The sequence below is a fragment of the Gopherus evgoodei genome, chromosome 5 (genome assembly GCF_007399415.2).
Source record: "Gopherus evgoodei ecotype Sinaloan lineage chromosome 5, rGopEvg1_v1.p, whole genome shotgun sequence".
Taxonomy (NCBI): Eukaryota; Metazoa; Chordata; order Testudines; family Testudinidae; genus Gopherus; species Gopherus evgoodei.
This window is the reverse complement of record NC_044326.1, coordinates 4,844,980-4,865,818: the sequence shown is the minus strand read 5'-3', so window position 1 is coordinate 4,865,818 and position 20,839 is coordinate 4,844,980. Positions and strand designations below refer to the sequence as shown.

Sequence of the window (20,839 nt, the reverse complement as noted above, 5' to 3'; positions counted from 1 at the left end):
CTGAATGCAGTGCTGATCTAAAACATCTGGATTTTGTTCCCACGGCTCAATGAAATCATTTTCAACAGGTTTCTCTCATGCCTGCAAACGTTTATTGGTGCCAGAATTTGTGTCTGTCAAGCTGTCCTTGGGGTAGATTAAGGGAGACTCCTTGGGATCTTGGGTCTGCGGTCAAAAGGATCACTGACTCACCCATGGAGTAGCAGGCAGTGATGTAGCACATAGCTGCTTAATGCCGTTCTGGGGTGAGCTGCACTGGGAGGTTGGTGAGGGTGTGTGGGAGGTAGGATGAGAAGAGGGATTTCAATAGAGGAGGGGCAGTCATCATACGAAAGAGAGTTTTGGGAAGGCTGAAAATGTTGGGTTTCCAAGCCCCATTTTGCCTCAATCCACCTCTGACTGTGACGACAAATTGCCTGGGCAGTCAAAGCACATGGTATCGACGTATTCTCCTCCTCTACATAATCACGTATAACTCTTATTACAATATCAGCCCTCCACCCTCCAAAATCCCTTTGGGGTCTAATTCTACTCTCAGTTGCAGCGGAGCCAAAGCAGAGTGGAATGGAGGTTACTGAGAGCAGAAGGTGGCTGTTTGATTTTTAAAGGGGGGCTGCAGCCTGCCCCAGTATCCTGTGAAACCTGATGGAGTGATTACTGACCACTGTGCTTTTCTCACCCTCAGCTAGTGCCAATATCTGCAATGTTGTCCTGATGAGGCACACAGAGCTGAAAGAAGGGATTGACGTCCTGGACAGTAACGGAAACATTGTCGGATCTTCCAGAATTGCTGCCAAACATGTATGTACCTGCGGGCTTCCCTGGAGCACACACATACGCAGCTGGCCTTTAGGCCCCAGGAAGCCCATGGCCATGGGAACCCCTCGTTTGGATGAGCTAGAAACAAAGGAGAATCTCAACGGTCATTTAGAAAACTGGGACAGCCTAGTCCTTATCGATCATTCAAGATAAATCAAGCTATGGTGGTTAATTAGCTGCTTTGCTCAGTGAGCGCTCAGAAATCTGGGGCTTTGGTGCGCACAAAAATGTACAGGTGACAGATCCGGGGTACAGTTGGGCTAGACCCAGAATGTCTGGTTTAGTCAATCAAGATTAATTGTGGCGTAAGAGTGGTAGAAACTCTCATTTTAAATGTTAGCTATGATTCTGTTTACTGTGGGGCCAGTCTAGCAGCAAAAGGCAGAATGAGATCCAGTGGGTGAAGCTAGACAAATTCAGATAAGAATGTATGGAGCAGATTTTTAACAGTGGTCACTGGATCGACTTCACTAGGTCTGTGGTTGATTCTCCAGCACTTGAAGTCTTAAATCAAGACCGGTCGTTTTTCTAAAAGATATGATACAGCTCCACCAGAAGTTATGGGCTTGATGAAGGAATGGGCATGTTATGCAGAATGTTAGATCTGATGATCATAATGGTCCCTTCTGGCCTCAAAAATCTCCAAATTCTTTTAAGTGAGAGCCTATTGTTCTTCCCCCGCCCGCCACCCCTCCACTGTCAGTCTGAGGATTTCACTGTGGAAGCTGTAAGCAGTTGACGTTGAGTATGAGGCAGAGATAACATACACCTTTTTACAAATGAGAAAAACTTAGTTTGCCAGCTGAATAGCAATTTAACCCGCCCTGTGCCAAATGACATTAACAACCATCAACCAAACCTTTATAAAGAGACCCCAGCTGTTTTTATTCTCTTGCTAAACCTGGTTTGTTCCTGCCCCCCAACCTTCTAAATTCTGCCATATGCTCATGACTATATTATGACTTTCCAGTTTTTTCTGTTCTTGAGTAGCTTTGTCTCCAGAGTTTTGTCTGATTGTCTAATTGAACAAGGTTGTTTTCTAGTGGGTTTTAATCTGAAAGGTAAAGTGTGCAGAGGCGCAAATCCAGGCAGTGGAGCTCATAATACAGTCCTTGGCACTTGGCACTCCTTCTGTCCAAGGCTCTTAAAACAGTTACAGAAAGTAACTAATTTAGCCTTTCAGCTGCCTGCAAGGAATGGTGAGTGACTGTTAATATCGCCATGTTACTGAAGGGTAAACTGAGGCACAGAGCTGTTAAGCAGTTTCTGAAGGTCTCAGAGGCAGTTGGTATCAGAGCTGAACCAGATTTCCTGACCCACCCTCACCTCATCCCTAACCCAAGACTTCTCCATGTCCTAATGTCTGGCCAAATGGCTCAGGCCCAGATCCTGAAAGGTAGCTAGGTTCCTAACTTTCATTGATTCAATGGGAGCGAAGCATGTAAAAATCGAGAACCTGGGCTTAAATGGTTACCTGGCAGCACATTTTCAGTGACGTGTGAGTGGCATTTTTATCTGTGCAGGAAGGTGACGATCATTGGAAAACCTTGTCGGGGGGGGGGGGGAGGGGAGGGAGGTTACCTTTGCTGCCCTATGCTGCTGCTGCTCTGTGTCTCTGGTTCTGCACTCCCACTACTCAACTGCTATGGGTGTCACCTCACACATCTTGCCAGGTAGCTGCACTGTCCCTCTGTCCTCCTTCCAGTCAGCAGTAGCCACTGGGCTCTGCTCTTACTGGGCAGCTTAGCCACACACCCCCACCTCCAGTGTTTAGATCAGGGGTTCTCAAACTGTGGGTTGGGACCCCTCAGGGGGTCACAAGGTTTTTACATGGGGAGTCGCGAGCTGTCAGCCTCCACCCCAAACCCCGCTTTGCATCCAGCATTTATAATGGTGTTAAACGTATAAAAAAGTGTTTTTAATGTATAAGGGGGGGGTCACACTCAGAGGCTTGCTGTGTGAAAGTGGTCACCAGTACAAAAGTCTGAGAACTACTGGTTTAGATTTCTGTTACCCTCCTCGCAGCTCTGCATATGCAACTTGCTTCCTCCGCCAGTCTGTTCCTGTCAGCACCTGATTGTCTCCCTTACCTCCTGACTGCACCCCTCCCAGCACCCCATCACTCAGCGTTAGCGCTGTGTCCTCCTTGTTTCACCACCCAACCTTCAGATTCACACCGGTTCACCCCCCAAGCTTCCCATCAATTCACCTCATCCCCCTCCCTTCTTTCAGCACGATCTGTGTCATCCACTGTCCCTCAGCCAGTGAAAGCAGACACAGCCTCACTCTCTCCAGCTCTGCTCCCCTCATCCCTTTCAGAAACAGTTCGGAGTAGGGGAGAGAGGAGCATCCACATTCCCTCTCCCACCAACAGCTCTGCTTCTCTGAGTTATGTGGAGAGCACATCCTGAGCTCTGAGCCCTTGGTTACCAAACAGCAGTCTAGGATCTCAGGAGTTTATTGCTAAAATCATATACAGTAAATGTTAGAGCCTGATTCAGTGACACAGTGCATTGGAGGCGGGCCGGTCTTGTGGTTGAGGTATTGGATTAGAACTCAGGAGAACTAGGTTTAATTCCTGGCTCTGTTGCATGCTCCTTGTCTGACTTTAGGCAAATCATGTTCTCTCTGTGTGCCTCAGTTCCCCCATCTGTAAAGTGGGGATGATCGTACTTCCTGACCTCCCGGGTTCATGTGAGGATTCAATGATCAATGTAGGTGAGGGGCTCAAGTGCTCTGTGATGAGATAGATCATAGAGTCATAGGAGTGTAGGGTGAAACAGACTTTGAGAGGTGATCTAGGCCAGCCCACTGCTCCGATGCATGATGAAGTAAACCTAGGCTGTCCCCGAAAGATGTTTAGCCAAATTGCTCTTAAAAACCTCCAGTGACAGGGATTCTGCAACCTCCCTTGGAAGCCTGTTCCAAAACTACCCTTAGAGTTGGAGAGTTTTTCTTAATATTTTACCTAAATTTCCCTTGCTGCAGATGAAGCCCATGACTTCTTGTCTTTCCTTCGGTGGGCGTGGAGAACAATTGATCACCGTCCTCTTTATAAGAGCCCTTAACATATTTGAAAACTATCAGGTCCCCCTCAATCTTCTTTGCTCAACACTAAACATACCCAGTTTTTTAATCTGGCCTCATAGGTCAAGTTTTCTAAATCTGTTATCATTTCTTGTTGCTCTTCTATGAACTCTCTCCAGAGTTTATCCACGTCTTCCCTAAAGTTTGGTACCCAGAACTGGACACAGTACTTCAGCTGAGGCCTCATCTGTGCTGAATAGCATGGGATAGTTACCTCCTGTGTCTTACCAGTGGCACTCCTCTGAATACACCCCAGAATATTAGCCTTTTTCGCAATGCATCACATTGCTGACACATATTCATAGATAGAATGTTACATCATTTATTACATGCATAGGGCCATGCCCCACTCTCGTTTATATCAGAGTTACTGTGGCATAACTGTTACACTGGCATAACTGAGCACAGATTCTGGCCCATAATTTGCAGCCACAACAGAGCAAGAACAGAATATAGGTAAAGAGAGGTCGGCAGGAGTTTTTCAGCAAATATATTTTTTTAGTGAAAAACGCTGATTTATCAAAACCAAAACTGCTCGCTAAATTGAAACATTTTTGCAAAAAAAACTTTTGAAATTGTCAAAATGTTGCTTTTTGACATTTTCTGAAAGGGAAGTTGGGGTTTGAATGAAAATGACTTTTTGTATACATGTTTTAGTAAATTTAATCTAAAAAAAAGTTGTTGTTGTTTTTGTTTTAAAGTCACCACTGAAGCAAAACGTTTCAGTTCTTCTTTGAGTGATTGCTCATATCCATTCCAGTTAGGTGTGCGTGCGCCGCGTGCATGTTCGTCGGAAGATTTTTACCCTAGCAACACTCGGTGGGTCGGCTGGGCGCCCCTTGAAGTGGCGCCGCCATGGCGCCGGATATATACCACTGCTGACCCAACTGCCCCTCTGTTCCTTCTTACCGCCCATGTCGGTCGTTGGAACAGTGGAGCGCGGCTTAGCTGATCTCCACCTCCCCAGCTACTCGTAGTTTTCTTGTTGTTATTGTTTATATAGTTCAAATTTTTATACTTGCAGTTAGTTTATTATTTTCTTTAACATAGTGTATATAGTTAAGAGAGGTTTGGGGATTAGCCCCTTCCCCTCACCCGGTGCCGGGGCCCATGCCCGGTTCACCAGGTTTCAAACCGTGCTCGGCCTATCACAAGCCAATGCCTATAGGAGATCCCTATGACTCCTGCCTTAAATGCCTCGAGGAATCCCACCTTGCAGATAAGTGCCGCATTTGCAAGGCCTTCAAGCCACGGACCAAAAAGGAGCGGGACTTTCGTCTTAGACAGCTCCTGATGGAGGCAGCTCTTATTCCTCCACCATCGGCACCGAGCGCCGGACAGTCTGCACCAGGGAGAAGTGCATCTTCGGCACCGGAGCGCACCGGTATCGCTAAGGCCCCTCGGCACCAACCGTCGCCAGTCCAGATGTCTGCTTGGCACCACTCCCTCTCCCCGCGGGTAAAAAAACATAAGACTCCTGCGGCTTCCGTGTCCATGCCGCAGTCGGAGCACCCGCCTAAGTCGGACTGCCCGGCACCGACAACTGCCGCGGCACCGACAACTTCATCACCATCGATTCTGGTCCCGCAAGAGCTGTCGAATCTGGTGCCTGACAGCTGCCCGGCACACAGCGTGGTTGAGCTTACTATTCCCTCCATGCCGGAGACTTTCTCTACGGCAAGGGAACTGATTGCACTGACGGAGTCTGCGCTGCCTCAACCCCCGGCACCGCCAGTGCGGGTTATACAGTCCGTAGGCAAGCCTGCCCTACTGAGACCATCTTCCGTCGGCACCACTGAGAGGCACCGATCGCGGTCCCGCCGGCATTCTCAGTCCCGACGCCGCTCACAGTCCCGGTACCATTCTCCATCTCGGTACCAGTCGCACTCACGGCACCGTTCAAGACCCAGTTCACCGGCCCGGTGCTCTCGGTACTGATCAAGCTCCTGGCACCGCTCCCGGCACCGCACCTCTTGCAGGCGCTCCCGGCGTCGAGCTTTGAGGTCCCGGTCAACTTCCCGGCACCGTTCCGGTCGCAGGTCCCGGTCTCGTTCCCAGTACCGGTATAGCGCCCGGTACCGCTTTCTGCTGCAGACAGACTACCCAGGGATGGAGACCATTCTCAGGGGTTTTCAGCTCCTCCTTGGCCATCTCGCCATGCATCTATGTCATCCCATGCAAACAGTGCTTCCTATGCACAGGACCATGACTTAGATGTTCCCAGCTGTGTCTTTCAAGAGACCCAGGCTCAAGACCAAGGACCTCATCAGTGGTCCTTCTTGACGCCTTGGGCATATCACCAAGCCCAAGGTGAACCTCCAGTGCCATCATGCGCCGTACTGTTGGAGCACCGGGTGCCGGAGGCTACTGTTAGCCGCTCCCCTCCTGCGGCTACGGAGGACTCTCCCATTCGGGCACCAGACCCTCAGGTCCCACTGGAGCCGGACGTCGCCCAAGTCCACGAGACAACGGAGGACCCGATTGTCCCTGGCCTTTCCTCTTCCTCTTCTCCAGATGAAGCGGTGGCGGGGACATCCTCCTCGGGCCCTCCTCCAGTTGACCTAAGGTCACATCAAGACCTCCTGAGACGGGTGGCTCTGAATATGAACCTCCAGGTGGAGGAGGTTTCGGAGATAGAGGACCCGGTACTAGATATTTTGTCGTCTGACACTCCCACAAGGGTGGCCTTACCATTTATTTGGACGATCGAAGCGAAGGCTGATACCATCTGGCAGTCTCCAGCATCTATTCCGCCCACGGCTCGGGGAGTTGAGAGGAAGTACATGGTGCCCTCTAAGGGGTACGAGTACCTGTACGTGCACCCTGCTCCCTCATCATCCAATTGGTTAACGAAAGGGAGCGCCATGGCCAGCAAGCCCCTGCCCCAAAAGCAAAGGAGGCTAGGTGCATGGATTTATTGGGGCATAAAATCTACTCTGCCGGGGGGGGCTCCAAGTCAGGGTGGCAAACCAACAAGCCCTGCTTAGCCACTATAACTATAACACCTAGGCGGCAGTTGAGAAATTCACAAAGCTAGTCCCCCAAGACTCGCACCTAGAGTTTGCGGCCCTTTTCGAGGAACGAAAGAAGGTGATGAGAACTTCTCTCCAGGCCTCCTTAGACACAGGCAACTCCGCAGCCAGAACTCTGGCTTCAGGAATTACCATGAGGCGAATATCATGGCTTCAGGTGTCAGGCCTTCCACCTGAATTGCAGCATACGATACAGGACTTGCCCTTCGAAGGTCAGGGCCTATTTTCGGAAAATACTGACCCTACGCTGCAGAGTCTGAAGGACAATAGGGTGATCATGCGCTCGCTCGGGATGCACACACCACAGACTCAGCGCAGACCCTTCCGGCCCCAGCCTCAGCGCCCTTACCGCCCGCCTAGACAGTGGCAGGACTTCGGCAGGAGGCATGGCCGAGGCAATCGTAGACGGCAGTCCGGACCCCCAGGGGGTCAGAATCACGGCCCCGCCAAACCACCCGCGGGACCTAAACCAAACTTTTGAAGGCGCACCCGAGGGCGACGTACCAGTTGTTCAACAGGATCCTTTCCCTCCCTTTTGCAACCGCCTTTCCTATTTCCTCCCTGCGTGGACCCAACTAACTTCAGATCATTGGGTCTTACGCACGGTAGAATTTGGATACTGCCTTCAGTTTATTTCGCCCCCCCACCCCCACCCCTCATCCTCATCCCTCTTCAGGGACCCCTCTCACGAGCAAATCCTCTTGCAGGAGGTACGGTCCCTCCTTGCCATGGGAGCTATAGAGGAGGTACTGGAGGACTTGAGGGGTAAGGGGTTCTACTCCCGCTATTTTCTAATCCCCAAGGCGAAGGGAGGTCTCAGACCAATTCTAGACCTGCGGGGACTCAACAAGTTCTTGATAAAGTTGAAGTTCCGCATGGTATCCCTGGGGACCATCATCCCATCCTTGGATCCTGGAGACTGGTATGCCGCCCTCGATATGAAGGACACGTATTTTCACATTGCCATTTATCCTCCGCACAGATGGTACCTCAGGTTTGTGGTCAACCGTCAACATTTCCAATTTACAGTCCTTCCCTTTGGCCTCTCCACAGCCCCAAGAGTGTTCACAAAGTGTATGGCCGTAGTCGCCGCTTCCCTCCGTCGTCGACGCATAGACGTCTTCCCGTATCTCGACGATTGGCTCGTTCGTGGGGCCTCCGAGACCCAAGTAACATGCCACGTGGGCATCGTCAAGGACCTATTCATCCAACTAGGCCTGATGATCAACCTAGAGAAATCTACTCTGGTTCCCACACAAAGAATTGAGTTCATTGGGGCCGTTCTGGACTCCAATCTCGCCAGGGCCTGCTTACCACAGCCACGGTTTCACACAATGATATCGATTATACAAGGCCTACAAAAATTCCCAACCACTTCGGCTCGAACTTGTCTCGGCCTCCTGGGTCACATGGCTGCCTGCACGTTCGTGACCAAGCATGCCAGGCTACGCCTACGTCCCCTTCAAACTTGGTTCTCCTCAGTATACCACCCGGGGAGACATAATATAGACAGGATCCTCACAGTTCCCCCGAGACTCCTAGGCTCCCTCGACTGATGGTTGACGCCCTTCCTGGTGTGTGCAGGGATGCCATTCCATCCGCCCCAGCCTTCTATGGCCCTGACGACGGATGCGTCATCTCTCGGCTGGGATGCTCACCTCGGCCATCTTCGCATTCAAGGCCTTTGGTCATCTCAGGAGCTGGCCTTGCACATCAATGTCCGAGAGTTGAGAGCAGTCCGCCTTGCGTGCCAGGCGTTTCAACAGCATCTGCAAGGCCGTTGTGTCTCAGTGTTCACAGACAACACAATGGCCATGTGCTACATAAACAAACGGGGGGACAGAAGCCTCCCCTCTTTGTCAGGAAGCCATTCAACTCTGGAACTTTTGTATAGCCCATTCGATAGACCTGGTAGCGTCATTCTCCCAGGGGTTCGGAACACTCTGGCGGATCGACTCAGCAGATCCTTCCGCTCTCACGAGTGGTCGATCCGTCCAGACATTATTCATTCTGTTTTCCAGAAGTGGGGATTTTCCCGCATAGACTTCTTCGCTTCCCGCGAGAACAGGAAATGCCAGATGTTCTGCTCCTTCCAAGGTCTCTCCCCGGGTTCGATCTCGGACGCCTTCCTGATACCGTGGACGGGCCAACTGCTTTATGCCTTTCCACGATTCCCGCTGGTTCACAGAGTCCTGCTAAAGGTCCGCAAAGACGGAGCTCGCTTAATCATGATTGCTCCAGCGTGGCCCAGGCACCACTGGTACACCATGTTGCTCGACCTGTCGATAGCCAATCCAATTACCCTGCCTCTTCTCCCAGACCTCATAACTCAGGACCACAGCAGACTTCACCACCTAGACCTGCAGTCCCTTCACCTCACGGCATGGCTGCTGCGTGGTTAAGCCAATCAGAATTACGTTGCTCTGCCTCAGTACAACAAGTACTCCTGGGTAGCAGAAAACCTTCCACTCGGGCCACGTATCTGGCCAAGTGGAAGTGCTTCTCCTGCTGGTGAGAACCACAAAATGTTACTCCCACCGAGGTCTCGATCCCCACCATCCTGGATTACCTCTGGTCTCTCAAACAGCAGGGCCTAGCGATATCATCATTGAGGGTGCACTTGGCGGCCATTTCTACCTTCCACCCAGGGGAGAGTGGCCGCTCCCGTGTTTTCACACCCTATGAGTTCCAGGTTCCTTAAGGGCTTGGAGCGCCTATACCCCCAAGTACGCCGCCCTGCCCCTACCTGGGACCCCTGGGACCTCAACCTGGTCTTAACCAGACTTATGTCTCCACCATTCGAGCCGTTAGCAACTTGCTCGCTGCTATACCTGTCCTGGAAGACAGTTTTTCTCATAGCCATTACATCGGCCAGACGAGTCTCCGAGCTTCGGGTGCTCATGGTGGACCCACCGTATACTGTGTTTCACAAGGACAAGGTGCAGTTGCGACCACACCCAGCGTTCCTCCCTAAAGTGGTATCGCCCTTCCATATCAATCAGGACATCTTCCTTCCGGGCTTCTTCCCGAAGCTGCACTCATCACGGCGGGAGCAACAATTGCACTCCCTAGATGTCCGTAGGGCTCTCACATTTTATATCGAACGGACGAAGCCCTTTCGTAAATCGCCCCAACTCTTCGTCGCAGTGGCAGGCCGAATGAAGGGCCTACCTGTCTCCTCCCAGAGGATCTCCTCTTGGCTGACGGCGTCCATCTGCACTTGTTATGACTTGGCTCACATTCCCTCGAGCAATCTCACCGCATATTCTGCCAGGGCTCAGGCTTCATCTGCTGCCTTCCTGGCTCATGTACCAATCCAGGAAATATGTCGCGCAGCTCCCTGGTCCTCGGTCCACACCTTTGCTTCACATTATGCTTTGGTCCAACAGTCTAGAGATGATGCAGCCTTTGGCTCAGCAGTTCTGTGCTCTGCCACATCTCACTCCGACTCCACCACTTAGGTAAGGCTTGGGAATCACCTAACTGGAATGGATATGAGCAATCACTCAAAGAAGAAAAGATGGTTACTCACCTTTGTAACTGCTGTTCTTCGAGATGTGGTGCTCATATCCATTCCAAACCTGCCCTCCTTCCCCACTGTCGGAGTAGTCGGCAAGAAGGAACTGAGGGGCGGTTGGGTCGGCAAGGGTATATATCTGGTGCTGCGGCGGCGCCACTCCAGGGGGCGCCCAGCCGACTCACCGAGTGTTGCTAGGGTAAAAATCTTCCGACGAACGTGCACGCGGCGCGCACACCTAACTGGAATGGATATGAGCAATACATCTCGAAGAACAACAGTTACAAAGGTGAGTAACCGTCTTTTTACCCTAATTGAATTATTTTTTCAATTTGTCAATGTGGGAAAAATTTCCAGATTTTGATTTCCCTTCCTGATTCAGAATGGGAAAAATTTTCAAAATTTAGAAGACTCTCCTGGGATGAAAAAACCACTTACTGCCCAGCCCTATGTTGATAAATTGGCGAGGGTTGAGAGAAGAGCCACAGGAGTGATTAGCAGTTCAGAAAAAAATAATTCAGGCCATGTCTACACTATCGCTTATGTCATCAAAACTTATGTCACTCAGCAGGGTGAGAAAAACAGAGCGTGGGTGGAGCTCCCCTTCCAGGAGGCTAGCCCCCCTCACTCCACCGTTCCACCTGAACCCTCTCCCGTGGCCAGAGCCCCCAGCCCCCTCTCCCCCCACGGCCGGAGGACCCCTGAGCCAGCTAGATCCCTAAGCCCCCCTGCCCCTGGAGGAGTCCCGGGCTGGCTGGAGCTTTCCCAGCTGCTCCGCACCTCCCCTCCTGAGACCCCAAGCCACCCCATGGGAAAAGCTCACGTCTCTTCCGAATAACCTGAGCTTTTTATATGCACCATGAAGTCCAGGGAGATTACTGATGAACCAAGGAAGTTGAGTAGCACATACCGCCTCCTCGGCTTCCCCAGAACTTGCATGGCGCATAATAATAATAAAAAACTTCCCTGCAACTGGCAGCTGCAGCTGTACCAGGGCAGGCTTAGCCTTCCCTAGCCTATTATACTCTTGGCCTATGCAGGAGAACTTCTCCTGCCAACATAGCTACCACCGCTTGTTGGATGTGGTTTAATTATGTCAACGACGGAGCTCTCTCACATTGGCACAGAGCAGCTACACGAGAGACCTTACAGCGGCACAGTGTGGAGATAGCCCTACAGTGATAAGACTCAAAGAATGCCATCCTTTTAGCTTAACAAAGAGAAAGTTAAGGGGTGACTTGATCACAGTCTGGAAGTACCTGCATGGGGAAGAGAAATTGGTGGTTCTCTTCGGCTAGCAGACAGAGGTATGTATAACTAGATCCAATGGCTGGAAGCTGAAACTAGACAAATTCAGCCTGGAAACAAGGTGCACATTTTTGACAGTGAGGGTAATTAACCATTAGACCAACTTGCCAAGGGTTGTGGTGGTTTCTTCATCACTGGCCATTTTAAAATCAGCATTAGATGTTTTTCTAAAGATCTGCTCTAGCTCAAGTAGGAATTAATTGAGGAAAGTTCTCTGGCCTGGGTTATACAGGAGGTCAGAACAGATAGTCACAGTGGCCCCTTCCAGCCTAATAATCCATGAATCTATATGCAGGTGACTGATATCAACCTTGTTATCAATCTTTGTTGTTACATTCCAGCCACATACATACCATTGAAAATACTAGGGGAAGGATTTCTGTCCCAGTGGATTGTTTGATCAATAAAGGCGTATGCTGGGAGCAGTTTTATTATGGGGGAGGGATAACTCAGTGGTTTGAGCATTGGCCTGCTAAACCCAGGGTTGTGAGTTTAATCCTTGAGGGGGGCCATCTGGGGCAAAAATTGGTCCTGCTAGTGAAGGCAGGGGGCTGGACTTGATGACCTTTCAAGGTCCATTCCAGTTCTATGAGATAGGTATATCTCCTATTATTTAGTTTTAAGTGTCTGTCTTCTATTTCTTTTTTTATTTTATTTCAGGCACTGATAGAGACAGCCCTGACTAGAGTGGTCCTGCCAATGCCTATACTGGTTCTACCTCCAATGATTATGTCTATAATGGAAAAGTAAGTGTTGGGTGATGTGGGGCAGGAGGGAATTTCCAGGGAAGGGAAGCTGGGGGAAAGTGAGGAACAGCCTTCATGGGTAAAGATGTGCAATTTAGGATACGGCTGCGCTGGAGCTGGAAGGTGTCGTTTTCTGCTCAGGGAGACATACCTGTGCTAGCTCAAAAATAGCAACGTAGCCACAGCAGTGCAAGCAGCAGGAGGAGGCTAGCCACCCTGAGTCCAATCCCATCTAAGACCCCAAGTATGTACTCAGGTCAGGTAACCCACCCATGCCACCGTGGCTTCTCTTTTGGTTTTAGAGTGTTGGTTTGATCAGAGCTAATGCAGGTATGTAACTGGAGGTTACACCTTCAAGCTCCAATGTGGACATTAACTGGGATTTCAGAAGAAATATCCTTGTGAAACTGGCCAAGGACAAAAGTATACTCCAGTAGATAGCAGTAATTGTATTGTTACACATTGTATTGTTGTTTCGGCATCTTTGGCCATCAGTATAGAATACTGCAGCATTAATACCAGTATTATGGCTTCTCTTTAAAAGGAACAAGCAGAAATCTTCTGTCTGAATGCTGCAGTTGCTTGATTACCTTTACTCTTTAGGGGTCTAAAAACCTGCTGTATTCAATGGAAAGATTCCCATTGATTTCAGTGAAGTTTGGATCAGGCCATAAGCATGTAATTTCATGCAGGCCTCGGGCCTCTTTCTGAAAAACTGGGCCTAATTGTATGGAAGCATGGGTGGAACACTAGCCTCAAATGCTGTCTGTTGCGTGCTCTGTGAAACTTGGCTTCCTGTGATTAAGATTGACTCCCTCGTGATGTATGGCTCTATGGTATTTCATTGCACTTTTGAGAAATGCTACATTTTTGGTATCACTTTAGGGTGTGTGTGGTATAGGGCAGTATTATCATAGTGTGTCTAATTACCAGTGTCATCGCATTTTAACAAAATATCTGCTACATCCATATCCCCCCTCCCCTGTGTTCCAGCATGTCTTTTCTTTTCTGCTAAGAACGTAGTGTGGTGAGTTCCTTTTGTTGTGGATGTTTACTCTTTCCTGGCTTTTTAAAAAAAAATTCTCTGTCAGAGAAGAGGCTATCTACTATCATCCCATCTGTACACCCCATTCTGTTTCAGTGGGCTTCAATGGGGCGTGTGTCACCTGTGAACCTTCAGAGACTGATTACTGCATTGAAGGATAGTGTCTCTAAAGAGCCAGCTACCTTTGTTCTGACTCTAAACTGGAAGCACTTTTTAAGCAAATGTTAATGATGGCCACTCTAAAACACTCCACTGACAAAGTAAACAATAATTAGCAGGACTGGGTGTTGAACCTCAGCTTTGTCCTTGGTCCATAAATGCCATTGGGCTGTGTGAAATTCTCTCTGCTTGTGGACAGGGATCTAGCCTTTTTTTCTATAAGTGTTAATGGCTGATGTGTTTCTGGGCATCTTGCATTTGTTCATTTGTATTACTGTCACCTCTCAAGACCCTCTCCAAGACACCTCCATGTGCTAGGTGCTGTACAGACACATAGTGTCCCTACCCTGGACTCTCTTAAATAGACACAACAGACAAAGGGTGTCAAGAATCACAGTATTATTAGCCCCATTTTACAGATTAGATAATGAGGCAGAGCGAGATTAAGGCCCTGTCTGCATAGGGATGTTGATGGAATAATTCCAATTTGGATTAAGCTAAACTGGAATAAGAGTGTCCACACAGCTATTCCAGAATAGCTGTTATGCTTTAAAATCACACCCTACCTTATTATGGAATAATTTCCTTGTGTAAACAAACCTTAAATGGCTTGCCCAATATAACAAAGAGAGTCCTAGCCCATAGCTTTAACAAGACCATCCTCCTTCTCTACTATTAATTATTTCTGTAGCATCAACCCTGTGCTTGGTACTTTCCAAACAGACATGCTGTGAATACTGATGATACTGACTTTTCAACAGTAGCGCTCAAAGCGCTTTACAAAGAAGCTCGGTGGTATTATTCCTATTTTACGCATGGGGAAACTGAGGCAAGGGAAGCAGAAGTGGCTTGCCCAGTGTCACCCAGGAGGTCAGTGGCAGAGCTGGGAATTGAACCTAGGACTTCTGAGACCCACATGACTCAAGCCAAATAAAAAGTTTGATGAGATGTAAAACTAGCATGTTGTGTAGCATGTGCAAGGTAGTTTAAAGCTCTTATGGAACTTTTTATCCCCTTTGCCCAAAGATCAGACTGTGAACCCAGGTGTCCAGGTCAAATTCCAGCCTGGGGAATTCTGGCATAACCTTAAAATACCTCACTCCTTTCCAGTGGTAGTCACCTTCCTCTCCTTTCCCTCCATGACCTTCTTGGGCCTTGCCTTGCTCCAGTATCTCCTTTTCCCATTAAGTCCCCCAGGCACTAAGTACTGCCTTCTCCAGCCTGTGTTTCCTGAGATGTAGTGATCTTTTCCCTAACAATCTGTGGCTCTTTCCTGCTGTATGGACCTCGCTGTGGTTGCTCGGTTCATCCACGTTTGCTCAATGTTTTTCTCAGACCAGTCATTATAGTATGGAGCTGTCTGTCCCTAAAAATAGGAGATTGACAGCTTTTGGGATGCCAGCAGAGGGTGCCCAAAGACAGGAGTCTCCCAGGGGAGCCAGAAGACTCCACAGGCATGTACCTGTGCAGTTCCACATTTTTTTTGCAGGGTTTTTTGTTTTTAGTGGTCAGTGAAATAAACATTTTCAGTCCAATTTTATAGCAGCTCTCTGAGGAAAAGACTAAGGAGGAAGGGCCTTTTTGGAAGAAGTGAGTTTTCGGTTCCGGTCAGTACAGGAAGGTGGAGGCATAACAGACTGGGTCAGCAAAGAAGGAAAGTCAATTTATAAGGCCAGGTTTTGAGCTGGCCAGCGAAGCTACACAGGTTACTCCAGGAGAGGATCTGGCCCATATTCATACAATAGCAGTCTATTTGTCATTTTTCTTGAAATCCCAGCTCCTGGAGTCAAACATTTAGGTGAGAATCTCAGGTTTCAGTTTTTTTACAAAGTAATTTTTTAGCCCTTGTGGCTGCAAAGAAGAGCTTGAAAGTGTGACCTGAGTGCCCCCTAAAGGCTCAGAACTCACCAAACCAACAACATTATTATATATATATATTTTTTAAAACATAAGATTTTAAAGCCATTTTCATGGTTTTGGGCTCTGACTTTTGATTTTTGAATGCTTTGGATTGGCAATACTGTGCTTATATAATGAGGACTAGCAGAAAAAGGTGACAGAGAATAAGACTGAGAATATATTATTTGCCCTTATATAAATCCATGGTACACCCACATCTCGAATACTGTGTACAGGTGTAGTCTCCTCACCTCAAAAAAGATATTCTAGCACTAGAAAAGGTTCAGAAAAGGGCAATTAAAATGTTTAGGGGTTTGGAGAGGGTCCCATATGGGGAAAGATTAAAGAGGCTAGGCCTCTTCAGCTCGGAAAAGAGGAGACTAAGAGGGGGACATGATAGAGGTATATAAAATCATGAGTGGTGTGAAGAAAGTGGATAAGGAAAAGTTATTTACTTATTCCCATAATACAAGAACTTGGGGTCACCAAATGAAATTAATAGGTAGCAGGTTTAAAACAAATAAAAGGAAGTTCTTCTTCACACAGCGCACAGTCAACTTGTGGAACTCCTTGCCTGAGGAGGTTGTGAAGGCTAGGACTATAACAATGTTTAAAAGGGAACTGGATAAATTCATGGTGGCTAAGTCCATAAATGGCTATTAGCCAGGAAGGGTAAAGAATGGTGTCCCTAGCCTCTGTTTATCAGAGGATGGAGATGGATGGCAGGAGAGAGATCACTTGATCATTGCCTGTTAGCTTCACTCCCTCTGGGGCACCTGGCATTGGCCACTGTCGGTAGACAGATACTGGGCTAGATGGACCTTTGGTCTGACCTGGTATGGCCGTTCTTATGTTCTAAATATAATTTATCTATTTATTTATAATATTTACAGACAATGCAGTAGATTTTCAAAGGCACAAATGGCATATAGGCACCCAACTCCCATTGACTTTCAGTGAGAGATAGGTACTTCGCTGCCATTTGTGGCTTTGACGATCTCTCCCGTTGTAATATCTAGTTTTGGAAAGCTATGGTACATTACTCTTGTTGCTGCCTTACTTTCCTCCCTCTTCAGTTCCAACATGAACTTATCTGCTGCTGTCTTGAGAACTGTGAATGCTTTAAAAAAATGGTTCCATACCATCTGAAAGCGTGGCACCAGTTTTCAAGTGCTGCGAAGCTCTGTCCTTTATTTATCTATAGCAATTTGTGAGTTATCAGCTGCCAAAATCATTTAATATTGACATGAGGAAAATCTCAAAACTGTAATCACGATTATGTGATTTTTAAGATCTTCTATTTCAAGTCAGTTCAACATTAAACTGCTTCTCCCAGTGGTGCTGCATTGCCTCACAGAAGTTGTAATTCAGATGCCTGACCAGACTACATCTTCCATGATGTATCGTACAGCCTGGTCAGAGGAAAGACTGCATTGCATCATAGGAGACATGGTCAAGCCAAGGAACCTGGCCCATAGGAGAAAATGGTGGCAGGAGACTCCTGAACTACAACTCCCATGAGGCAATACAGTACGATGAAGAGGTTCAGTTTAATTTTGAATTGGCTTGAAACAAAATGTTTTGGATCAGTTCAACAAACTGAAATATTTCAGTATGAGTGTAACCAGCCTGAAATGAAGTATTTTGATTTGGTATTCCTGATGGAAAATTGAAAAATTTTGGCAAAATCAAAATTTTCCAGTGAAAAATTTCAATTTTGCAGAAGCTGCCTTTTCTGTCAAAAAATCATTTAAGTGGAAAATTGCCAGGCAGCTCTTTTTCCTGTCTGTCTATCTGAGAGACAAGGTGTGTAAGCTTGAAAACTTGTCTCTTTCACCAACAGAAGTTGGTCCAATAAAAAATATTACCTCACCCACATTATCTTTTAATATCCTGGGACCAACAAGACTACAGCAACACTGCAAACTGTCTGTCTGACAGACGGCTGTCTGTCAGATCCTCGTTATGGTGGGAAAGTTTTACTGCAGTTATAGCAAGAAACATATGAGATGTATTACACATAGCTTTAATTATTAAAAAAAACTCATATTACTTTTAAAAACGGTGAGGAGAATGATGATTTATTATTTTTAAGGCTGAAGGTGATTTTAATTAAACCTAGGCCTGAGTCACAAAGTTCAATCTAGCTCTTCCTCAGATTTCTGCTGTGTTTGAATCTGAGGTTGTGGTTAGTGAGAAAAGTGACTCTTACAAATGCCACTCTGATTCCTTGTGTATGGGGCCAGTGGTAAATTGGTGTAATTTCCTTGACTTAAGTGAAGCTGTGTTCCGTCAGCTGAGTATCTGCCCATAGTCCCTACCAATGGTTTTTAGCTTAAAACAAGACTAATACAGTGTTGTTGGGGTTATTTGTCCCAATATTTTGAAAGTTTATTTTAGTAGCCAGTTCCTGGTCGTCGTCTTTCCACTTGGATCCAGGTCTTTCATCCTTCCCAGCCATATCTCGCATCTCTCCATCTGCATGTTTTAACTCCCCCAGCTGCCTCTCTCATCTCTCATGCCATTTTTTTCAGCTCTCTTGGCGTCTCTAGTCTGTGCCTGCTGCGTATTTTAACTCCCTGGCCTTCGTTCTTTGCTCTTCAGGCAACTCAGTGTTACCTCCCACTGCTTAGCTCCCTGGTGATCCGTTCTTTCACCATGTCTCATGCATTCCTGCTGCTTGGACACGATGTGGAAGCATCCAACCTATAGAATCAACATTTATTTTGGGATGGCATGCTCTGTGTGATGAGCATAATGCCAGTTATTTTGCACAGATATATTCTTATTTCAGTTGTATAATAAACAGTAGCTATGTTAAGACAGCCTTAATAAAATATAAATATGGTTTAGCTGCATCCATGAAAGTAAGAAAATTCTAAGTATGGGATGTAAAGAATTTTAAAGCAGAAGAAAGTAGAAGAACTCATCATGTGCCTTCTTTGGTGTAGCCTCACTGGACCCCTCACATAACTCTGACTTCAGTGGAGTTAGACTAAGAATGAATTTATCCTACTTGTATCTCACAATGTTGTCATCATTCAGATACTTGTGTGTATCCTATTATGCAATGGTTATAGAAAGATGAGGAAGAAGCTGTGCAAGGATTCTCCAACTAAGCATCAGTTGCCACAGCCATGTTCCCAGCATCCTCCCATTCCCCTCACCCAGCTTCCTTCTTCTCTCTCAGAAACAGAGTTAGAACCTATTCATTTTATGGATTATAACCCCGTTCTCAGACACAATTGCAGACTAGCATGGCTGACCTAACTTGATTGTAAACTACAGCCCTTGCTGGACGCTCCCATTGAGTTCATTGGGAACAGGACTGGGCCGCATCTTCGGAAGTGGCTCTGTGTGTTACCTAATGGGGCTAGCCTACACCATGCTTTGGGCTAGCATGAGTCTTAAAATCCCCAGTCCGCACTGGGCAAAGAAACCAGCTTAGCAGTAGCCATGCTGAAAGACACAGAAGAGTTATTGCTGGCATGATTCAAGCCAGAATGTAGACAGGACCCAATGACTTTTTTTAGCCATCAAGGTAAGGTCTGCTAAGGCAGTTACAGTGGTGAAAGTATCACAGGCTGCTGTACTCTTAGAACATTAGTTTGATATAAATGAAATAGGGCTGCTGATTAATCACAGTTAACTCACGCAATTAACACAAGAAAATTAATCGTGATTAAAAATTAATCCTGATTAATCACAGTTTTAATTGCACTGTTAAACAATAGAATACCAATTGATTTATGAAATATTTTGGATGTTTGTCTACATTTTCGTATATATTGTATTCTGTGTTGTAATAGAAATCAAAGTATATTATTTTTATTACAATATTTGCACTGTAAAAATGATAAAATAAATAGTATTTTTCAGTTCACTTCATACAGGTACTGTAGTGCATCTCTTTGTCATGAATGTGCAACTTACAAATGTAGATTTTTTTTTTTGTTACATAACTGCACTCAAAAACAAAACAATGTAAAACTTCAGAGCCTACAAGTCCACTCAGTCCTACTTCTTGTTCAGCCAATCGCTAAGACAAACAAGTTTTTTTGCATTTATAGGCGATAATGCTGCCCTCTTCTTATTTACAATGTCACCAGAAAGTGAGAACCGGCATTTGCATGGCACTTTTCTAGCTGGCATTGCAAGGTATTTATGTGCCAAATATGCTAAACATTCATATGCCCCTTCATGCTTCGCCACTATTCTGGAGGACATGCTTCCATTCTGATGACGCTCATTAAAAAATAATGCATTAATTAAATTTCTGACAGAACTTCTTGGGGGAGAATTGTATGTCCCCATCTCTATTTTACCCGCATTCTGCCATATATTTCATGTTATAGCAATCTCGGATGATGAGCCAGCACTTGTTCATTTTAAGAATACTTTCACTGCAGTTTTGACAAAATGCAAAGAAGGTGCCAATGTGAGATTTCTAAACATAGGTACAGCACTCGACCTAAGGTTTAAGAATCTGAAGTGCCGTCCAAAATCTGAAAGGAACGGGGTGTGGAGCATGCTTTCAGAATTATTAAAAGAGCAACACTCCAATGTGGAAACTGCAAAACCCAAACCACAAGAAAAGAAAATCAATTTTCTGCTGGTGGCATCTGACTCAGATAATGAAAATGAACATGTGTCGTTCCGCACTTCTTCAGATTGTTATTGAGCAAAACCCATCATCAGCATGGACGCATGTCCCCTGGAATGGTGGTTAAACATGAAGAGACATATGAATCTTTAGAACATCTGGCACAGAAATATCTTGCAACGCTGGCTACAGCAGTGCCATGAGAATGCCTGTTCTCACTTTCAGGTGACATAAACAAGAAGCAGGCAGCGTTATCTCCTGAAAATGTAAACAAATTTGTTTGAGCAATTGGCTGAACAAGAAGTAGGACTGAGTGGACTTGCAGGCTCTACAACTTTACATTGTTCTATTTTTGTATGCAGTTATTTTTGTACATAGTTCTACATTTGTAAGTTCAACTTTCATGATAGAGATTGCACTACAGTACTTGTATTAGGTGAATTGAAAAATACTACTACTTTTGTGTTTTTACAGTGCAGATACTTGTAATAAAAAATAAATATAAAGTGAGCACAGTACATTTTGCATTCTGTGTTGTAACTGAAATCAATATATTTGAAAATGTAGCAAACATCCAAAAATATTTAAATAAATGATATTCTATTATTGTTTAACAGTGCGATT

General features: G+C 46.6%; 1 protein-coding gene across 7 annotated transcripts in view; it reads left to right on the top strand.

The window, feature by feature from the left end:
• Window positions 1-20,839, top strand: part of SFXN5 (sideroflexin 5) — a 182,651-nt gene that overhangs the window by 116,870 nt on the left and 44,942 nt on the right. For all 7 annotated transcript variants that reach the window (XM_030563309.1, XM_030563308.1, XM_030563307.1 and 4 more), the window contains 2 exons: window positions 686-801; window positions 12,424-12,509. In XM_030563309.1, coding sequence (XP_030419169.1) covers window positions 686-801; window positions 12,424-12,509 — 202 coding nt within the window. The remainder of the gene's footprint in view (window positions 1-685; window positions 802-12,423; window positions 12,510-20,839) is intronic.